This window comes from Heptranchias perlo, chromosome 2 (genome assembly GCF_035084215.1).
Source record: "Heptranchias perlo isolate sHepPer1 chromosome 2, sHepPer1.hap1, whole genome shotgun sequence".
NCBI lineage: Eukaryota > Metazoa > Chordata > Chondrichthyes > Hexanchiformes > Hexanchidae > Heptranchias > Heptranchias perlo.
In genome coordinates, this window is record NC_090326.1 from 144,231,928 (window position 1) to 144,252,255 (window position 20,328).

At 43.4% G+C, this 20,328-nt stretch overlaps 1 protein-coding gene across 1 annotated transcript in view; it reads left to right on the forward strand.

Annotated features, from left to right (window-relative positions):
* Positions 1-20,328, forward strand: part of adarb2 (adenosine deaminase RNA specific B2 (inactive)) — a 603,243-nt gene that overhangs the window by 473,637 nt on the left and 109,278 nt on the right. Inside the window, 1 exon segment of the mRNA XM_067999193.1 lies at positions 17,500-17,668. Within this exon segment, the coding sequence (XP_067855294.1) occupies positions 17,500-17,668 (169 nt within the window).

The following is a 20,328-nucleotide window of genomic DNA, read 5'->3' on the forward strand; positions in this document are numbered from 1 at the left end:
AGTTGCATTTCACAAATCATGTGTGCCCCATCATGTAATAATCCAGCTGGAATCCACGAACACCGAAATGACAAGCATGTCTCTGCTGTCTCTGTTGATAGTAATTAATCAGTACTGTTTACCTATAGCTGTTCGCAAAATTCCACAGCTTGGCAGCCTGAAGACAGCTCTAGTCCATTGAATCCTAGTTAAATGTATCCGTTATTCAGTGTTCTCTCAGGCTGACAACAATGCAGTAACTGATGAATGTTGCTATTTGTTATGTCACTATCTAAAGTCATGGTAACTTTGCACAATGGGATATGTGGGAGAAGGTTCGTTGGACAACTCACACCTGTACATTTATAGTGTACGATTTTACAACATAATTTTGATCAAAACATGGATTTATGAAAGGGAAATCATGTTTGACAAACCTATTGGAGTTCTTTGAGGATGTAACTAGTAGAATAGATAAGGGGAAACCAGTGGTAGTGGTGTATTTGGATTTTCAGAAGGCTTTCGATAAGGTCCCACACAGGAGGTTGGTGAACAAAGTTTTACAGCACATGGGATTGGGGGTAATATACTGGCATGGATTGAGAATTGGTTAACAGACAGAAAACAGAGAGTAGGAATAAACGGGTCTTTTTCAGGTTGGCAGACTGTGACTAGTGGGGTACCGCAGGGATCGTTGCTTGGGCCCCAGCTATTCACAATCTATATCAAGGGTTTGGATGAGGGGGCCAAATGTAACATTTCCAAGTTTGCTGAAGACACAAAACTAGGTGGGAATGTGAGTTGTGAGGAGGATGCAAAGAGGCTTCAAGGGGATATAGACAGGCTAAGTGGGCAGGAACATGGCAGATGGAATATAATGTGGAAAAATGTGAAGTTATCCACTTTGGTAGGAAAAACAGAAATGCAGAGTATTTTTTAAATGGTAAGATGTTGGGAAATGTTGATGTTCAAAGGGACCTGGGTGTCCTTGTACATGAGTCACTGAAAGCTAACATGCAGGTGCAGCAAGCAATTAGGAAGACAAATGGTATGTTGGCCTTTATTACAAGAAGATTTGAGTACAGGAGTAAAGATGTCTTACTGCAATTATATAGGGCCTTGGTGAGACTGCGCCTGAAGTATTGTGTACAATTTTGGTCTCCTTACCTCAGAAAAGGTATACTTGCCATAGAGGGAGTGCAATGCAGGTTCACTAGACTGATTCCTGGGATGGCGGGATTGTCGTATAAGGAGAGATTGAGTAGACTAGGCCTGTATTCTCTAGAGTTTAGAAGAATGAGAGGTGATCTCATTGAAACATACAAAATTATTACAGGGCTCGATAGGGTAGATGCAAGGAGGATGTTTCCCCTGGCTGGGGCATCTAGAACCAGGGGTCACAGTCTCAGAATAAGGGGTAGGCCATTTGGGACTGAGATGAGGAGAAATTTCTTCACTCAAAGGGTGGTGAATCTTTGGAATTCTCTACCCCAGAGGGCTGTGGAGGTTCAGTCATTGAGTACATTCAAAACAGAGATCGATAGATTTCTAGATATTAAAGGCATCAAAGGTTATGGGGATAGTGCAGGAAAATGGTGTTGAGGTAAAAGATCAGCCATGATCTTGTTGAAAGGCGGAGTAGGCTCGAGGGGCTGGATGGCCTACTCCTGTTCCTATTTCTTATGTTCTTATGACAGAATCAATTTAATTTTACTGTGGAAAAAGGAATGAATATACCTTTAAATAAAATCACAGAAATAGGTTTGTGATACGTTAATGTTAAAGTGAAAGTTATGTTATTGGAGATATTCTTCATTGGGTTCTGTAGTTAGAAATAGTTTACATCTAATGCCATTTTCTACCTCTCCAAGGATTCCTCGCATTTACATAATTATCTTCAACTAAGACCATGGAATGATTCATCAATGTCCCTGTGACAAAGATCAAACTTTTTTATCTAGTAATCCCTTTAATTCAATCACAATACATAAGGGAGGCGAAAACCGGATGGGTGGGCAGTTCAAATTGGCCAGGTGACTTACTCATGGATCCGGGCAACTTCAATCTTAACCTGCTCTTCTGAATAGGCGGCACGAACGTCCACCTGAAGCTGGTGGGATCCTTTAAATATGCAAATCAGGGTACAAATGACGTCGTCGGGTCCTGACTGCAGTTTTAAATGTGGCCTGAGTGGGGAAGCCATTGTGGCTTTCCCATCAGGTGAAGACAGCGGGAAGAGGATCTGGGACCAAAAGAGACCCAAAAAGGTATGTTTATTTCACTTTCCTGTCCTCCCGGCCTTTCCCCCTTCCTTCCCATGAGACCCTCCCGAAACCCTCTCCCCATGACTTAACTGAGTGCCGGTGAGCCTCCCTTTGATGCCGGCTAGCAGCCTCTTGCTGCCTGAACTTCTGTTCCTGCCCGTTTCAGGTGGACAATCAACCGGTGGCATGCAGATGAGGCCCAGGAGGCCCATGAGGCCCATGCAGATGAGGCCCTGGACCTTATGCTGCTGAGGGGAGGGGCAGGGGTTTTGCACTCGCCTCATCCCCCGCTCACTTGAATCCCTCTCTTGGTTAAAGGAGATGCAATTCACAGTTACATTCCTAACCTAAATCAATACATATGTTGCAAGGACATGTTTCTCGAGGGAGGAGCCAAACTTTACAGTTTATACATAATCAATTGTCGATTTGTTCAGTTATATATATATATATGGTTGGTAGCTCCTTTTAAATTTAACTCACAGTTATTCAAATTTACAAAACCGCAACAATTGTTGCAAGGGTATTTAGTTAGGTTGGACTGTTCAAATCAGAGAAAGATAGTCTGAAACTATGAGGAGATTAGTAGTTCCCGTAGTTGGTAAGATTATAAGACAAGAATTTGGCCAGGAAATAGGCATCCATCGCTTCTGCCCAAAATAGTCCGGGTCCTCATTAAGTCTATGGAGGGTGGAAGATGCGCGAGCGGCCAGGAGAGCACTGGAACAGTCAAGTCTGGAGGTAACAAAAGCATGGATGAGGGTTTCAGCAGCAGATGGGCTGAGGCAGTGACGGAGACGGGTGGTATTACGGAGTTAGAGGTAGAATACATTACACAGAATTTCCTTTCAGGAATGTGTTAATAAACATCATTTTCTCAAACCAAAGTGGTCTGCGAGAAACATCATCCTATAATACACGTTTCTAGCACGTGGCGGTTCTACGGATCTAATCACTTTCAACCCAGCTGCCCTCTGATTGTTTACATATTACAAATGCTGGTTGGTTTACAATAGGACTTGTCTCATTAGAGTGTTCATGAGTTCACCTTCCATAAGGTAGGACAAACAAACTTGAAGACACATGCGAGATTACTGTATGCAGTTTACATAACAAGGGATTTCATTGTTACAACCCCAGGTCACGCTATCTTATGGCTGGATATCGGACAAACTCCTGATCATAAGGGACGCAGGCTTAAGTTATGGGAGAGACTGGTGATGCTGAACTCAAGGGCACACCCAAAATTTGTAACAGCCTTGCTAATGAACTTCCAGAGAAAAATACAGCAGTTGTGGGAAATAAAAACGGTCGGGTAGGCGGTAGTTCACCCTTTCAGCTGGACAGATGATAGAGCAGCTAAACTTTTTGTTCAACATCGATTTTACAGTAGTTGTTACAATAACTGGTTCAGTGTTGATGTTGATGAGAGAGGATGTGCAACCTTTACGAGAGAATAAGCATCCAGCTCACCAACAACCATTGCACTTTTACTGTTAGAGTCTATTGCACTGCAGTCACCAACACTTCAATCAGCTGAGCAGATGCGCCCACTGGATAGTTTAAATATAAGCAGTAAATTGTTGAAAAGTAATGCACTGTTCAGCTGTCCATTTCCTTCTTCCTTATATGAAATCAGAAATCTCAGTTTCCCGCTCTCTGGAGCTGACCCTCACTTGAATAGTTTGGTGGCTGTTAAGCCACGAGAGACACAAAATGTGCATTCTTGCAGGCAGATCCAGATTGGCCAAGTTTCTGTCAGTTAGGCTAAAGAAATCCTATAGAATGTAATCACCCAGTGGTAAACAAAATCATGAGCAGTTCTATTCTTTGGCGTTAAAATTAACAAAGCATAGCGACAATAATATCCCAGCTTCTAAAAGTGGAAAACATCCCCCTAAATGTTTAACAATTCCCTTGACTTAATATTACATGCACTCATCTTGATACTAACTGCATTAGTAATATTATCAGTGCCCTCAGGCCATCTATTAGCTCAACTACCTCATCACCAATTGTCATGGCAATGGGTAATTTGCAAATCGGCACCGATCAGATTAACAATTAAAACATCAAAAATTGGTGAAACAACATTGTATCTTAAATTATTAGTAAATCTGTGTTTAATAGACCAGTTAACCTTGAAAGTTTGTTTACAATGGGCCCCTACCTAAGAGCAGCCAAAAAACTCAAAATAATGCCAGGTATGAGAAAGATGGAACACGGATCAACATAGTACAGCGTTTAACCTCTCCATTTAGGGCCGACTGTTCAGTCGGCCTCAATTTTGGCTTCTAAGCTGTTAAAGTTGTGATTTACAAAGCCCAGATCACCAGCCTCTGTTGATCGCCAAGGAGCAGAATGTTTCCAGTAGTTGAGGGGTCAAGAACGAGGGGCCATAGGTACAAGATTAAATATAAGAGATTTAGAACTGAGAGCAGGAGAAACAACTTCTTGCAGAGAGTTGCGAGGCTGTGGAATTCACTTCCAGGGTTAGTGGTTGAGGCAGAAACTAAGTCAACATTCACGAGTAGATTGGACAGGTGAATGAAGGAAAAGGGATTAAAGGGATATGGGAACACGGGGGTAAATGTGATTAGAACTATTTGCATGTGTGGACGGTAAACCCCAACATGGACTAGTTGGATTGAATGGCCCATTTCCATGTGGTAACTTCTATGTATCTCCCACTGCAGTATTAGACTCAGGACCACTGATAGGGATCAAAGCAATGTGAGTGGAACATGATAAAAAGCCATTGCCTTTGAAAATAATCAGCTCACTACTACCACAGTGAAGCAGGCCCCTGGCACTAAAACAAATCCATCATGGTTAGTTGCAGATGCAGGTAAGAAGACTTCTTTATCCCTCGCAGCTGGCTAAATGGCTATTCATTCGGCCAGATTAGCTGGGGGACCACTTAATATTAAGACATACTCACAAACAATATGGGGAATTGCACAACACGCAAGTGATAAATAAGACAGCCAAATACACTAAACATGTTGACCATGAACTCTGAACAACTGAATAGCATTACTCCACTTGTAATGTATCTTGCAGTCTGCCATTCTTTCTTTCTCCAAAAGCCAAGCAAGCAATGTGGCTGAGTCCCACGATGACCCATATGGATGGTTGACTGTCCCTAGAAGTCTTCTTGAACCAGGTGGGACAACTCAGTCATACTCACCCTGGTAAGCTTGGGCCTGCTCAGGTACTGGTCCCCCACTTTGCCCATGTGGCTGACTCTGTGGGAGTACACCTGCTGTGAGTCATGTGCCTCTCTATGGTCTCTGATTCTGAGTCACCCTCTCGTCCTGATGCTCCACTGCAACAGACTTGCCAATGGGCACTCCAACACGTCCTTGAACAGAAAACTCCTCTGCACTATTCACTTCTGTCACTGCTGTGTTGATACTTTGAAATTTAATCCAAGTGAACCTGACATCTGCCATGGGTGACTAGTGGGTTTCCCCAAGAATCAATGCTTGGACCTTTGTGTTTCATGTTATGCATCAATAATTTGCAAATGGGAATGGAGACAAACTGTCAAAATGTGTTTATGACAACAAGGTTGGGCTTGCAAACAATCAAGAGTATGCTTATCAGGAGCAGATGGATCCAGATAGAGTTGGAAGCTGGGCTGAGAAATGGCAAATGGAATTCATTGTTAGCAAGTATAAAGTGATGAGACTAAGATATGCAAATGAACATTAGAACTATAAACTACAATATGTTAGTCTGTAGGACACAGCACAGGAAAAGGATCTGAATGGGACAGATCAGATATCATTATCTCACACAGAAGGTGGTTAATGTTTGGAATGGACTGCCCAGGAAGCCGATCGAGGCTGAAAGCATCAATAGTTTTGAGGGGGAGTTGGACAGGCATTTGGCATAAAATTAGTTCAGGAATATGGGTGGTGAGCTGTGGATTTTGTTTTTGAAATCTGGGGCCCACTAAATGGAATGAAATGGTCTGTTCTGGTTCAGCACATTCCTATGTTCCTATCTTCCCCCTCTTTATTGTCACTATCTATCTCAGTAACGTCCTCCAGTCCTACAACCCTCCGAGATCTCGGTGCTCCTCCAATTCTGGCCTCTTGCGCATCCCCGATTTTCATTATTCTACCACTGGCGGCAGTGCCTGCAGCTGCCTAGGCCCAAAGCTGTGGAATTCCCTCCCTAAACCTCTCTGGCTCTCCATCTCTCCACCTCTCTCTCTCCTCCTTAAAACCTACCTCTTTGACCAAGTTTTTGGTCACCTGTCCTAACATGTCCTTATGTGGCTCGATGTCAAATTTTGTTTGATAACGCTCCTGTGAAGCGCCTTGGCATGTTTTACTACGTTAAAGGTGCGATATAAAGGCAAGTTGTTGTCACTAACTTCAGGTATGACTTAGAGTAAAATACTCACTTTTTGATTTGATTGTACAATCTTGAGAAGCTGCAAAGGTTCTTCATTACTGACCTTTAATAAAGGCTCGACAATCAAAATCAAACTTTTCTCTTACTTTTCCTAAGTCCTTTTAATTCCATTTTTGGAGAGGAACAGATGTCGGCCTTAATACTAAATATGGATGGCACTTTCTCCAATATTCCGCCACTTTTCATTCCCATCTATTTTTTCACTAAAATTAGCAAAGGCAGAAGCATTGGACCCAACATAATTTATGTTTTGCATATTGAAGCCGCAATAGGTCTTAAGGCGCAAAACTGGCACCTGAGCATCCAATATGGCGGGCGGTGTGCGCATGCTAACTCCACGCCAGAAGTGCGCTGCCCGCCATATTGGTGAAGGTAGAAAATGAAGGGTCCAGGGCCCAGGCCTGAAACAGACATTACAATCTTTGCATATGCAAATAGGGGCAGAACCTCTGTTTAAGGCCCTGCACTCAACTGGCACTGACTGCAGGAGGTTGCCACCAAAAAGGTAAATTTTTGAAAAAGTATTTACCTGAATGTGGAGCCGGGAGGAGCAGGACTGCTCTTCCTGACTGCACTGCGGCACCGAACATCATTGCCAGTCCCTGCTTGGCCCCCCTCTCGATCGCTATCCCCCTCCTTCCGAATCGCTTTCGCGCCCTCCCGATCGACCACTCCCACCCGATCACTTTCCCACTCCCAGGACCTTTCTCAGGACTGCTGCCGGAGACACAGCAGCCCGAAATTGAAAGCCCCTTTGCCGGCGAACTGCTTGGGACTCCCAGCAGGCGCCTGCAGCTCGACGGTCTCATGTAATTGAGACCTGAGGCCGAACATCGGGTGTGCCTCGGGCCTACGCATTCCGGCGCAGGGATCGGCAGGCGAACCAAGTTCCAGGCCAATGAGTGTAAATGTCTTTGTGAGTTCTCCCGCTCTTCTGCCATAACTTCAACAGAGGAGCCGTGAAAACCATGGATACAACAGGGCAAACACCGTTTACGCCATTTTCCTGGGCTTTCCAAGGCTCTTCCACCGAATTTACGCCGGACAAGCAGGAGAACCTCTTTGGAAATGCACCCCAATGTGTTAAGAATGTGGACGTTTTTATTCTCAAAGCATTGAAGATTTGCTAGTTAGGAGCAGAGCTGTGTGCAAGTGTGTAAGCGTTAACGGCACAATTATGGGTATGATCTTGTGGCCATTACAGAAACATGGCTGCAGGGTGACAACGACTGGGAATTAAATATGCCAGGGTATTTAACAATCAGGAAGGACAGGCAGGAAGGAAGGGGAGGTGGGGTGGCTATGTTAATAAGGGAAGGAATCACTGTAATACAGAGAAAAGATATTGGGACAAAGGATCAGGATAATGAAACAGTTTGGGTAGAGATAAGGAATAATAAGGGGAAAAAAACACTCGTGGGCGTAGTATATAGGCCTCCTAATAGTTGCAACTCTGCTGGAAGAAGTATTAATCAGGAAATAGTCGGGGCATGCAATAAGGGAACAGCTATAATTATGGGGGATTTTAACTATCATATTAACTGGACAAATCAAATTGGGCAGGGTAGCCTTGAGGAAGAGTTTATTGAGTGTATTAGGGATGGATTTCTTGAGCAGTATGTAACTGAACCAACAAGGGGGCAAGCAACCTTGGACCTGGTCCTGTGTAATGAGCCAGGATTAATTAATAATGTCCTAGTTAAGGATCCCCTTGGAATGAGTGACCATAACATGGTTACATTCCATATCCAATTAGAGGGTGAGAAGGTTGGTTCTCAAACAAGCGTACTGAGCTTGAATAAAGGAGACTATGATGGTATGAGAGCGGAATTGATTAAAGTGGACTGGGAAAATAGATTAAAGGGTAAGACGGTACATGAGCAATGGTGTTCATTTAAGGAGTTATTTTACAACTTTCAAAAAATATATATTCCACTGAGGAAAAAAGGGTGTAAAAGAAATGACAGCCATCCGTGGCTAAGTAAAGAAATTAAGGATAGTATCCGACTAAAAACAAGGACATATAAGGTAGCCAAACTTAGTGGGAGGATAGAAGATTGGGAAGTCTTCAAAAGACAGCAAAAAGTAACGAAAGGATTGATTAAGAAAGGGAAGATAGATTATGAAAATAAATTAGCAAAAAATATAAAAACAGATAGCAAGAGTTTCTATAGTTATATAAAAAGAAAAAGGGTGGCTAAGGCAAACGTAGGTCCTTTAGAGGATGAGACCGGGAAATTAATGGTGGGAAACATGGAGATGGCAAAAATGCTGAACAAATATTTTGTTTCAGTCTTTACGGTAGAGGACACTAAGAATATCCCAACACTGGACAAACAGGGGGCTCTAGGGGGGGAGGAGCTAAATACGATTAAAATCACTAAGGAATTGGTACTCAGTAAATTAATGGGACTCAAGGCGGATAAATCCCCTGGACCTGATGGCTTACATCCTAGGGTCTTGAGGGAAGTTGCAGTCGGGATTGTGGATGCTTTGGTAATAATTTTCCAAAATTCTCTGGACTCGGCAAAGGTCCCGGCAGATTGGAAAACTGCCAATGTAACACCCTTATTTAAAAAGGGTAGTAGGCAGAAGGCTGGAAATTTTAGACCAGTTAGCTTAACATCTGTGGTGGGTAAAATTTTGGAGTCTATTATTAAGCAGACAGTTGCGGAACATTTGGATAAACATAATTTAATAGGACAAAGTCAGCATGGCTTTACAAAGGGAAAGTCATGTCTGACAAATTTGCTTGAGTTCTTTGAGGATATAACGTATAGGGTGGATAAAGGGGAACCAGTGGACGTAGTGTATTTGGACTTCCAGAAGGCATTCGACAAGGTGCCACATAAAAGATTATTGCTCAAGATAAAGAATCACTGGATTGGGGGTAATATTCTGGCATGGGTTATCTAACAGGAAGCAGAGAGTTGGGATAAATGGTACATTCTCGGACTGGCAACCTGTAACCAGTGGTGTTCCGCAGGGGTCGGTGCTGGGTCCCCAACTCTTTACAATCTATATTAATGATTTGGAGGAGGGGACCGAGTGTAACATATCAAAGTTTGCAGATGATACAAAGATGGGAGGGAAAGTAGAGAGTGAGGAGGACATAAAAAACCTACAAAGGGATATAGACAGGCTGGGTGAGTGGGCGGAGATTTGGCAGATGCAATACAATATTGGAAAATGTGAGGTTATGCACTTTGGCAGGAAAAATCAGAGAGCAAGTTATTATCTTAATGGCAAGAAACTGGAAAGTACTACAGTACAAAGGGATCTGGGGGTCCTAGTGCAAGAAAATCAAAAAGTTAGTTTGCAGGTGCAACAGGTGATCAAGAAAGCCAATGGAATGTTGGCTTTTATTGCTAGGGGGATAGAATATAAAAACAGGGAGGTATTGCTGCAGTTATATAAGGTATTGGTGAGACTGCACCTGGAATACTGCATACAGTTTTGGTCTCCATACTTAAGAAAAGACATACTTGCTCTCGAGGCAGTACAAAGAAGGTTCACTCGGTTAATCCCGGGGATGAGGGGGTGGACATATGAGGAGAGGTTGAGTAGATTGGGACTCTACTCATTGGAGTTCAGAAGAATGAGAGGCGATCTTACTGAAACATATAAGATTGTGAAGGGGCTTGATCGGGTGGATGCGGTAAGGATGTTCCCAAGGATGGGTGAAACTAGAACTAGGGGGCATAATCTTAGAATAAGGGGCTGCTCTTTCAAAACTGAGATGAGGAGAAACTTCTTCACTCAGAGGGTAGTAGGTCTGTGGAATTTGCTGCCCCAGGAAGCTGTGGAAGCTACATCATTAAATAAATTTAAAACAGAAATAGACAGTTTCCTAGAAGTAAAGGGAATTAGGGGTTACGGGGAGCGGGCAGGAAATTGGACATGAATTTAGATTTGAGGTTAGGATCAGATCAGCCATGATCTTATTGAATGGCGGAGCAGGCTCGAGGGGCCGATTGGCCTACTCCTGCTCCTATTTCTTATGTTCTTATGTTCTTATGTCTCTCCTGGCCAATGGGATGCAATTTGCAGCTTGCAGTTTAACTTGGGAGTTGCTGGCTGCATATTGTCCGCTACAGCCACCAGTCTCCAATCAGGAGCCACGGTGTCACCGCAGTCTAAGTGACTGGATTATTTATTAAGAGAGAAAATCACTGACAGATATTGTTGGTTCAGCATTAAATCTTTGTCACTTTATGTCTAAATGATAAAAATTGCACACAGTCACTGTTTCTTTCATTCTTTCTGTCATCGTGCGGTAATGAGCAGCAGAAAAAGCTTGAAAACTTTATTTCACACACATTAACTTTAAAATGAATTGGGCCACTGTACCCTGTGAAGATTCGCTGCTCCTCTCTGATCAGGAGCCCACATATGCCAAGGTCATCAGTGACATCAGTGTTAGTTCAAGGTTACAAGATCGTACATTACAGTAAGAAGACTTGTTTCAGGGAAGCCCAGGTTGTTGCAACTGCAAGTAAACCATCGGATCTTAGACCAAATGCATGATATAAATTTTAAATGGCCAGTCGGTATTCTAATTATTATATATTATAAACGATTTCACACTATGTCAGCAGACTTGAGTTGTCCTTTTCACATTCTATCTCAGGATCTCAATCCTTAACCTCCACCCTTAGGCAACCAAAGTTGCAACTCATAAATAACTTTCTGCTGCACATATATAATCAACACAAACAGACATGGTTGACCGTTTAATTTTGTCCCCCTTCTGGGTTTGGTTGATAAATCTTGACAGGTTTAATTCCACGCAAGTTATTTTTAAAATCTCATTTAAAATGGAAGGCTTTCGAAAGTCCATCTTCCTCTCTTGTACTGCCATTTAGCTCCATATGAATCTGTCACAGTCCAGCTCCATTTCTTCTCATCTCTTTGTTGGAAGTGACAATCACGCTCACTGTGAAAGTGAATAGGCAGATTGGGGCTGCTATTCTGCAAAGCAGACAGGACAAAGGAGCTGTCCTTTTTATGATTGTAGAACTCGACAGAGCGATTTCATCGTGTCTCTGGAAAGAGAAATGAGAGGAGTGAATTACTTTGACAATACGTAAACAAGTGCAGACGCGTGAAGTATTAATGCCTGACTGACACTCACAGGTAGAGCAGTGTGATATGGCTAACTTTTTTTTTCTGAGTGATCAACATGCAGTTATAATTTAATTATGGACCTTAGCTCCAATCACATAACTAAGGTGAGTCAAATGGATATTGTTTTCATTGCATAGATGCTGTGAACTGCTATCAGCAGCAAGCCCAGAACCACTCGATGTAATTCACAGTGCTCTACTTTCCATTTGTATGAAAAGCATTTATTTTTAGCTTTATCTTCTACACCTCAATTCTTCTTCGCTGTTATTTTTAACATGGATTCGCGGATCCATTTGGAGAGTGGAGAGGCCAAGACCATGAAGATTTAATCCACGAAGCCCATGGGATTAGAGGGGCAGTGGCAGCATGGATACAAAATTGGTTAAGAGACAGAAAGCAGAGAGTAGTGGTGAACGGTTGTTTTTCAGACTGGAGGAAAGTATACAGTGGTGTTCTCCAGGGGTCGGGATTAAGACCGTTGCTTTTTTTGATATTTATTAATGACCTGGACTTGGGTATAGGAGGCATAATTTCAAAGTTTGCAGATGACACAAAACTTGTTAATGTAGCAAACAGTGAGGAGGATAGTAACAGACTTCAGGAGAACATAGACAGTTTGGTGAGCAAGGGAGTGTGATTAATTGGGTAGCTTTTTCAAAGAGCCAGCACAGACACGATGGGCTGAGTGGCCTCCTTCCGTGCTGTATGATTCTATGATTTCTATAACTCTGCATCCTAATGGAGTGAAGGCTGGTGGGAATTGTAGTTTCCTCCACCTGTTGTAAAGAGATCCTCCTCCACCATCTTAGCAACCCAGCAGAGAATTTACAATACTCAACCCAGCAGAGAATTTACAATACTCAACCCAGCAGAGAATTTACAATACTCAACCCAGCAGAGAATTTACAATACTCAACCCAGCAGAGAATTTACAATACTCAACCCAGCAGAGAATTTACAATACTCAACCCAGCAGATAATTTACAATGCTCAACCCAGCAGAGAATTTACAATGCTCAACCCAGCAGAGAATTTACAATACTCAACCCAGCAGAGAATTTACAATACTCAACCCAGCAGAGAATTTACAATGCTCAACCCAGCAGAGAATTTACAATGCTCAACCCAGCAGAGAATTTACAATGCTCAACCCAGCAGAGAATTTACAATGCTCAACCCAGCAGAGAATTTACAATGCTCAACCCAGCAGAGAATTTACAATGCTCAACCCAGCAGAGAATTTACAATGCTCAACCCAGCAGAGAATTTACAATGCTCAACCCAGCAGAGAATTTACAATGCTCAACCCAGCAGAGAATTTACAATGCTCAACCCAGCAGAGAATTTACAATGCTCAACCCAGCAGAGAATTTACAATGCTCAACCCAGCAGAGAATTTACAATGCTCAACCCAGCAGAGAATTTACAATGCTCAAACCAGCAGAGACTTTACAATACTCAACCCAGCAGAGAATTTACAATACTCAACTTAGCTGAGGCTGGCAGATGCACGAGTCAGCCAGTTTCAGGACTGAAGGCTTTGATGTGACCTCTGGTTTGGAACATGAATTGTAATTACTACCCTCAGTGCTGGACTGCTTTTTAATCCTTAGTGTAGATATAGAGCAGGTCTTCCATGATTTGCTCAGGTTATACTTCACCGACCTCTTGGAAGTGAAAGGGGGGGAAAAAACTTTACATGTGTCGGTGTACTTTCAGGTAGCTGTGCTTGGGAATGATCCTGAACAAGTTGCAAGAAGAGCACAGACTGCCATCTATTGGGCTCCATCCTCAACTACAATTCAAATTCAACTTTCCTTTGTCAAGCCAGGCACTTCAGGACATTGGACCACTCTAAACAGTGGAAGCAAGGCAAGAGGGAAGAATTGGCGACATGAGTCCTTTAATGCCCAGTACAGACTACCTCAAGCTCCCAGCTGAAAGAGGAAGGGACCAAACCGAAGAAAGCTTTGAATAATTTAAAAGCAAAATACTGCAGATGCTGGAAATCTGAAATAAAAACAGAAAATGCTGGAAATACTCAGCAAGTCAGGCAGCATCTGTGGAGAAAGAAACAGAGTTAACGTTCCAGGTTAATGACCTTTCGTCAGAACTGGAAGAAGTTGAAGGTTAAACAAGTACAGTTGTTAAGCAAGTACAGAGTCGGGGAAGGTGGGGAGGGGAAGAAAGAACACAAGGGAAGGTCTCTGAAAGGGCAGAGGGCAGGAGTGATTAAATGACAAAAGGGATGATGGTGCAAGGCAAGGAGGGTGGTAATGGGACAAGTAAAGAAACAAAAGATGGGTCTAGAGGAGCTGCAAATGGCAACATCAGAACCATTACCAACGCCTGCTGTCCGAAAAAATGGGAGCAGCGGTTATGATCTGAAGTTATTGAAATCAATGTTGAGTCCAGAAGGTTGTAAATCGAAAGATGAGGTGCTGTCCCTCGAGCTTCCATTGAGCTTCATTGGAACAGTGTAGGAGGCCGAGGACAGAGAGGTCAGAGTGGGAGTGGGACGGAGAATTAAAATGGCAAACGACCGGCAGGTCAGGGTCACACTTGCGGACTGAGTGGAGGTGTTCAGCAAAGCGATCACCCAGTCTGCGTTTGGTCTCCCCAGTGTAGAGGAGACCGCACTGTGAGCAGCGAATACAATATACTAAATTGAAAGAAGTACAAGTAAATCGCTGTTTCACCTGGAAGGAATGTTTGGGATCCTGGACGGTTCCCTTCTCCCAGTTTCTCTGTCTCCGTCGCATCTGTTCTGACGATGCCACCTTCCACACCAGTGCTTCCAATATGTCTTCCTTTTTCCTCAACTGAGGATTCCCCTCCACTGTAGTCGACACGGCCCTCGACCATGTCCGTCACATTTTCTGCACTTCTGCCCTCATTCCTTCCGCTCACTCCCAGAACCAATATAGGGTCCCCCTTGTCCTCATCTTCCACCCCACCAGCCTCCACATTCAAGGTGTCACCCTTTAGCTATTTCCGCCACCTCCAGTGCGATGCCACCACCAAACACATCTTCTCCTCCACTCCCCTTTCAGCATTCTGAAGGGACCGCTCTCTTCCATCACCTCCAGCACCCACTCTCCTTTCCATGGCACCTTCCCGTGTGAGCACAGGAGATGCAACATCAGCCTCTTTCACCTCCTCCTTCCCACCGTCCAGGGCCTCAAACATTCCTTCAAGGTGAAACAGCGATTTACTTGTACTTCTTTCAATTTAGTTTACTGTATTCGCTGCTCACAATGCGGTCTCCTCTACACTGGGGAGACCAAACGCAGACTGGGTGATCGCTTTGCTGAACATCTCCGCTCAGTCCGCAAGTGTGACCCTGACCTGCCGGTCGTTTGCCATTTTAATTCCCCGTCGCACTCCCACTCTGACCTCTCTGTCCTCGGCTTCTTACACCGTTCCAATGAAACTCACGGATGCTTGAGGAACAGCACCTCATCTTTTGATTAGGCACTTTACAACCTTCTGGACTCAACATTGATTTCAATAACTTCAGATCATAACCACTGGTCCCATTTTTTCAGACAGCAGGCGCTGGCAATGGTTCTGATGTTGCCATTTACAGCTCCTCTAGACCCATCTTTTGTTTCTTTACTTGTCCCATTACCACCCTCCTTGCCTTGCACCATCATCCCTTTTGTCATTTAATCACTCCTGCCCTCCACCCTTTCAGAGACCTTCCTTTTTGTTCTTTCCTTCCACCTCCCCCCCTCCCCCCTTTCCCTGGCCCTGTACTTGCTTAACAACTGTTTAATCTTCACCTTCTTCCAGTTCTGACAAAAGGTCCTCAACCTGAAATGTTAACTCTGTTTCCTTCTCCACAGATGCTGCCTGACTTGCTGAGTATTCCCAGCATTTTCTGTTAGAGTAACTTAATTTCTACAGCTGCCAACAGAGCGAGCCGAATGGAGTCAGCTCCATCAGTGTCACTGCTGGACAGTGTCCCTAAAGGCCACGTCCAGGCAGCATGACCATCAGCCTCATTACTGCATTCCACGTAGGTGTTTGTAGTATAGGTTTACGTGACTGATGATAAGTCCCGTAAATTCCACAGACCGACCATTACATTCTCTCTGTAAGTCAGATGGGAATGCAGTGGAAGACCCATGAATTCGACTATAATCCAGGTACGCTGGGTCCCGGCCTGCACTAGTACTTTCCATGGGACCTTGTTTAGAGCAAAAAGGCCTGTGGATGTTTAAACCTAACTTTATTAGAACCTAGTCTGCTTGCTATTGAATTTTGCTGATGCTATTTTGATAAAAGTCTACCTAGATCATTAGAATGAAATGCTTTTTGCATTACTGAAATTTAATTATATGCACTCAGCAACATTTGAAAGTTTCATTGCGTCCCATATAATAATTGAAATATTAAACTATCAAACTGTTTGACTCTAATTTGAAAGAATTTCAGTGATGGAGCACTGAGTCCTTTGTAGCATGAAACTCCATAGATGTGATTGTGCTGGTTGCTCTGATGCCAGAGATTTGAACATGTTCTGATTCGTGACTGTGATAGTACACATTAAGACCAGGGCAAAGCAAGGAATTGGAATCAGAAGCTTTTGCAGTGCAAATCCTAAAAGCTTCGCAATCTCCAAAGAGAATGCTACAGATGGGTTCATGTATTTCAGGCAGTACTTAGAACAGAAGTTCAGATTGTACCTCTGGTAATGTCTGAGGCAGGAAATCTGTGCTGTTTTGAGGGATTTAGAAATTATCCATCGAAAGTGACGCTCACACAGGTGAGATGTGCTGTCAAGGCACAGAGCCTGGTATTGCATTGAAGCTTGGAACTTAATCTCATTAAAATGCTTTGCGGTGCAGAAACTGCAAGCCTATAACCCCTTTTGTGAAGCTCCTCTTGCTGATAAAGTGACTATTTTTTCCTCAAATTATTGACAGAGGAGCCATTCGCTTCCTACACTATATGTGCGAAGAAGAGCCACGTAACTGATCCCCAGTGTTGGAGGTCCGAGTTATGAAGACAGATTGGAGAAACTTGGGCTTTTTAGTCCGGAAAGGAGACCACCAAGAAATGGTTTTATCGAAGTATATAAGATAGTTAACAGTTTTTTAAAAAAGCATTTACTTTAAAGTAACTTGAGTGGGTTGGACAAGGGGAAACATGTTCAAACTAGTAAAGGGGAAATTTACAACTGATAGCAGGAAGTTTCTCGCACAACGAGTGGTCAATACATGGAATGGGACTCTGCAGTGGAGGCAAAAGGCGTGTAATCATTTAATAACCAATTGGAAACTGCAGTGAGGGGGACTTTAGGTATTTCTGGATGGATGAACTAAGAATGGCCGAATGGTTTCCCTTATCTGTAATTGTCTTGTGATTAGAAGCTAGAGTACACAGAGGAACGAACTCCAGCTGCAATGTGAAGTGATATCTTAAATGCATTCAAGAAGAACATTTATGATTTTGCTAGGAATACCAAACAGAGAGAAACCTTCACCAATGCATTTACCATGTTGCTCCATATAGTGACCAAAAGGAAATTCAACAGCCCCCCATGGTTAGTTATCAAACAAAGACAAAAAGAAGCAATTTTATTGACTGCGAACTTTTGGTAACCAGCTCACTTGAGATTAAATAGAACCCTGTCCAGTTACATCAGTGATATATTAAAAAAAACACTTTTTTCTTTTGCTGTTTCCTCTTGCAGGTCTAAACATGAAGGAAGCCCAGGTTGTTGCACTGTCAACAGGGACAAAATGTATAAACGGAGAATACATTAGTAACCAGGGTCTTGCACTTAACGATTGCCATGCTGAAATTGTTGCACGAAGATCTTTTGTTCGTTTCCTTTACTCTCAGCTGGACCTACATTTAAGGTAAACAAAGAAAAAAACATTCTGGTCGTTTTTCATCTTAACTCTTTGCTCTCCCATTAACTTCAGAAAGAAGACCAGATGAGACCCAGCGCTATAGTGCTCTCCAGATTGTCTCTGCCTGCTAGACAAACAACTCTATTTATCGTGTGGATGAGCCTCAAACAGAATGTTATATCCCAGTCATCCCAACTTTGGCCCATAGTTGGGGCGATTTTTAATATTTGTGTAATTTAGGATAATTCAGAGGAGCAAAATCAGAATTATGGCTTAGATTAAATGATTTTGATTCAGACGGCCTGTCCCCTTAAAAAAAAGTTGCCCTGCACTTGCAAAGTGTGATGTTTTGTTTTCTATCCCATATTTAATATTGTGATGCCGCATTGACGGTAATACGCCAATATACTTAGCACAGCCTCGTGTTTCTCTATTGTTTTCTGTACAGATTGTGAAGAAAAATCGTAAACAAGTTTTTTACAATTTCACTCCACGTAGCACTCAGATGAGATCTGGACATTTCCCCCACCCTGCCCATGTCAGTCACTGGAAGTAGCTCTAGTGTATTTGTAAATCAATAAAAACATAAGTTTAGAAATTTGGCATAATCGGGGCAGGGAGCAAGAATCTGGCTTGGTACTTGCCCCTTCCGGGCATCAGTGTGAAATTCTGACGGGGGCTGGCGAATGCTTCTGCCACCCACCCCCATTGTGACTTTGCTATTGGAGGTGGGACTGGTGGCCCTAAGTGGGCTTCACAATGTCGTATGCAAATGGCAATCGATCCAAGAGCGATCATTTACCTTTAGGATACCAGCAGACTAGTAAGGGAGTTACTTTAAGAGTTTTATAACTTGGGCCAGACTGACCTGGTAAGTTTCTCCTCCCAACAGAGCAACAAGGCACCACTCTGAAATCCTGCTGGTTCCGTGGGGCAGCTGCCCCAGCGGTAACATTACTCGGGATGGGATCTGTGTGAGGATAAATGGATGGGCTTTGGAATTTCTATCCTATAATTAAACCTGTGGTCTAATTCAATCAGTCCATTTCCCTGGTAACTGTCGGAATTATACATCTCTTCCGTGTGACTTTCATAGTGGTTTAGTGCGATATACATCCAACATGTGCATGTTCCTGGTATCCTAGAACTATGTTGTAAGTATCCAGGTTGTCTCATTTGCATGGCAATCTAGTGACAATGCATGCAAGATGTCTTATTTTCTTGATGATCTGGGCCTAAGCGTCTGAAGTCTATAGTAGTTTATTGGGTTGCTGACTGCTTTGTAAACATACAATCTATTTGATTTCCATGGTGATCTATCTATGTTTTAAAGATGTCCATTTTTCTGGTATCTGAGTTTTCTGGTTGTCTACGGGGCTATGTATCTACAATAGAAATTTTCATTGTGGTTTTAAGGGGATAGGTGGCAGAGGCATTAATTCCCTTCACGGTTTAGTGAGGAATATCTTATTTGAAAGCCCCATTTTCGAGGCTTCTATAGAAGTGCTCTCCTAAAACTCCAAAAATGAAAAATCCCTTAGGGCTTTTATTTAAACAGTAAATAAATGTTCTCCCAGGAGCACCCAGGACATGAGTTACCATGTTAAGTCAGGTTCATTCGTTATACAAAAGTTCCATGTGAGTAACTGACTGTTTACTGGCACAGCACTTTGTGGTGAATACACGCTGGACCACCAAAAGTTGGACTCCACTTAAGGGCCTGGATTCTCCACGTGCAGAGTTCTTGATTCCAGCCAAGCTATCAGAAGGGAGACAATGAGTAGGGGAGGTTAGATCCTTGATCACAGGCATGGAGAGGTGTGGGCATCCTGTCGCACATGGTGAAAATGGTCATTTGCACACTCCTGTCCCATGGTGCTGGCTGCTGCTGACGTCGTGCTCCTCTGGTTCTACCTGTTTCGAATTCCATGGGCCTGGAGGTATGGGAGGTGTTGCACATCATTTTTAAATCTATCAATAGCAGCACAAGAGAACGATCCCTAAGCCTGAAGGCACTGCAAAATTCAAGCAGGTAGAAGCAATGGAGCAAGAGGTCAGCAGCAGGCAGCATCGTGGGACAGGCGCAGCTCTGAACTTCCCTGTCACTGCTCCAGTGTAATCAATTGTAAACAATTTTACAACACCAAGTTATAGTCCAGCAATTTTATTTTAAATTCACAAGCTTTCGGAGGCTTCCTCCTTCGTCAGGTGAACGAGTGTAATCAGTGAGAGAAGAAGCAGCCCCTCCCTCCCACCCCGAAACCTCTCCCCAGCAGTGTGCTTCAGTGGCTTCATCCCCATCCCCCCAGCTCAAAGTGCTTTTAATCTTAGTAATCTTTATACTTGCCCTATTATGGAGCCAGGAGGAGCAGATGTGCGCCACATTAAATCCGGAACTCCCTAACTCCACCAAAAGTGAGGCCTACCTGGGGGTCCAAACCAAGGTTTTTTTAATAACACATTTAAAAGCATGAATGTTTGTGTGGTTGGCGGGGGGATGGGCTAGCACCATCCTGGCCAACCACTTATGCTGATGCATGAGGCCCCTTCTGCTAGGGTGTGTCCTGATGCACTCCCAGGTGGCGATATGTTTCTCCTGTTCCCCCCCCCCCACCCCCCATTCTCCTCCCCCTCCCTCGCCGACTGTGTGACCTTTGGAGGGGGCA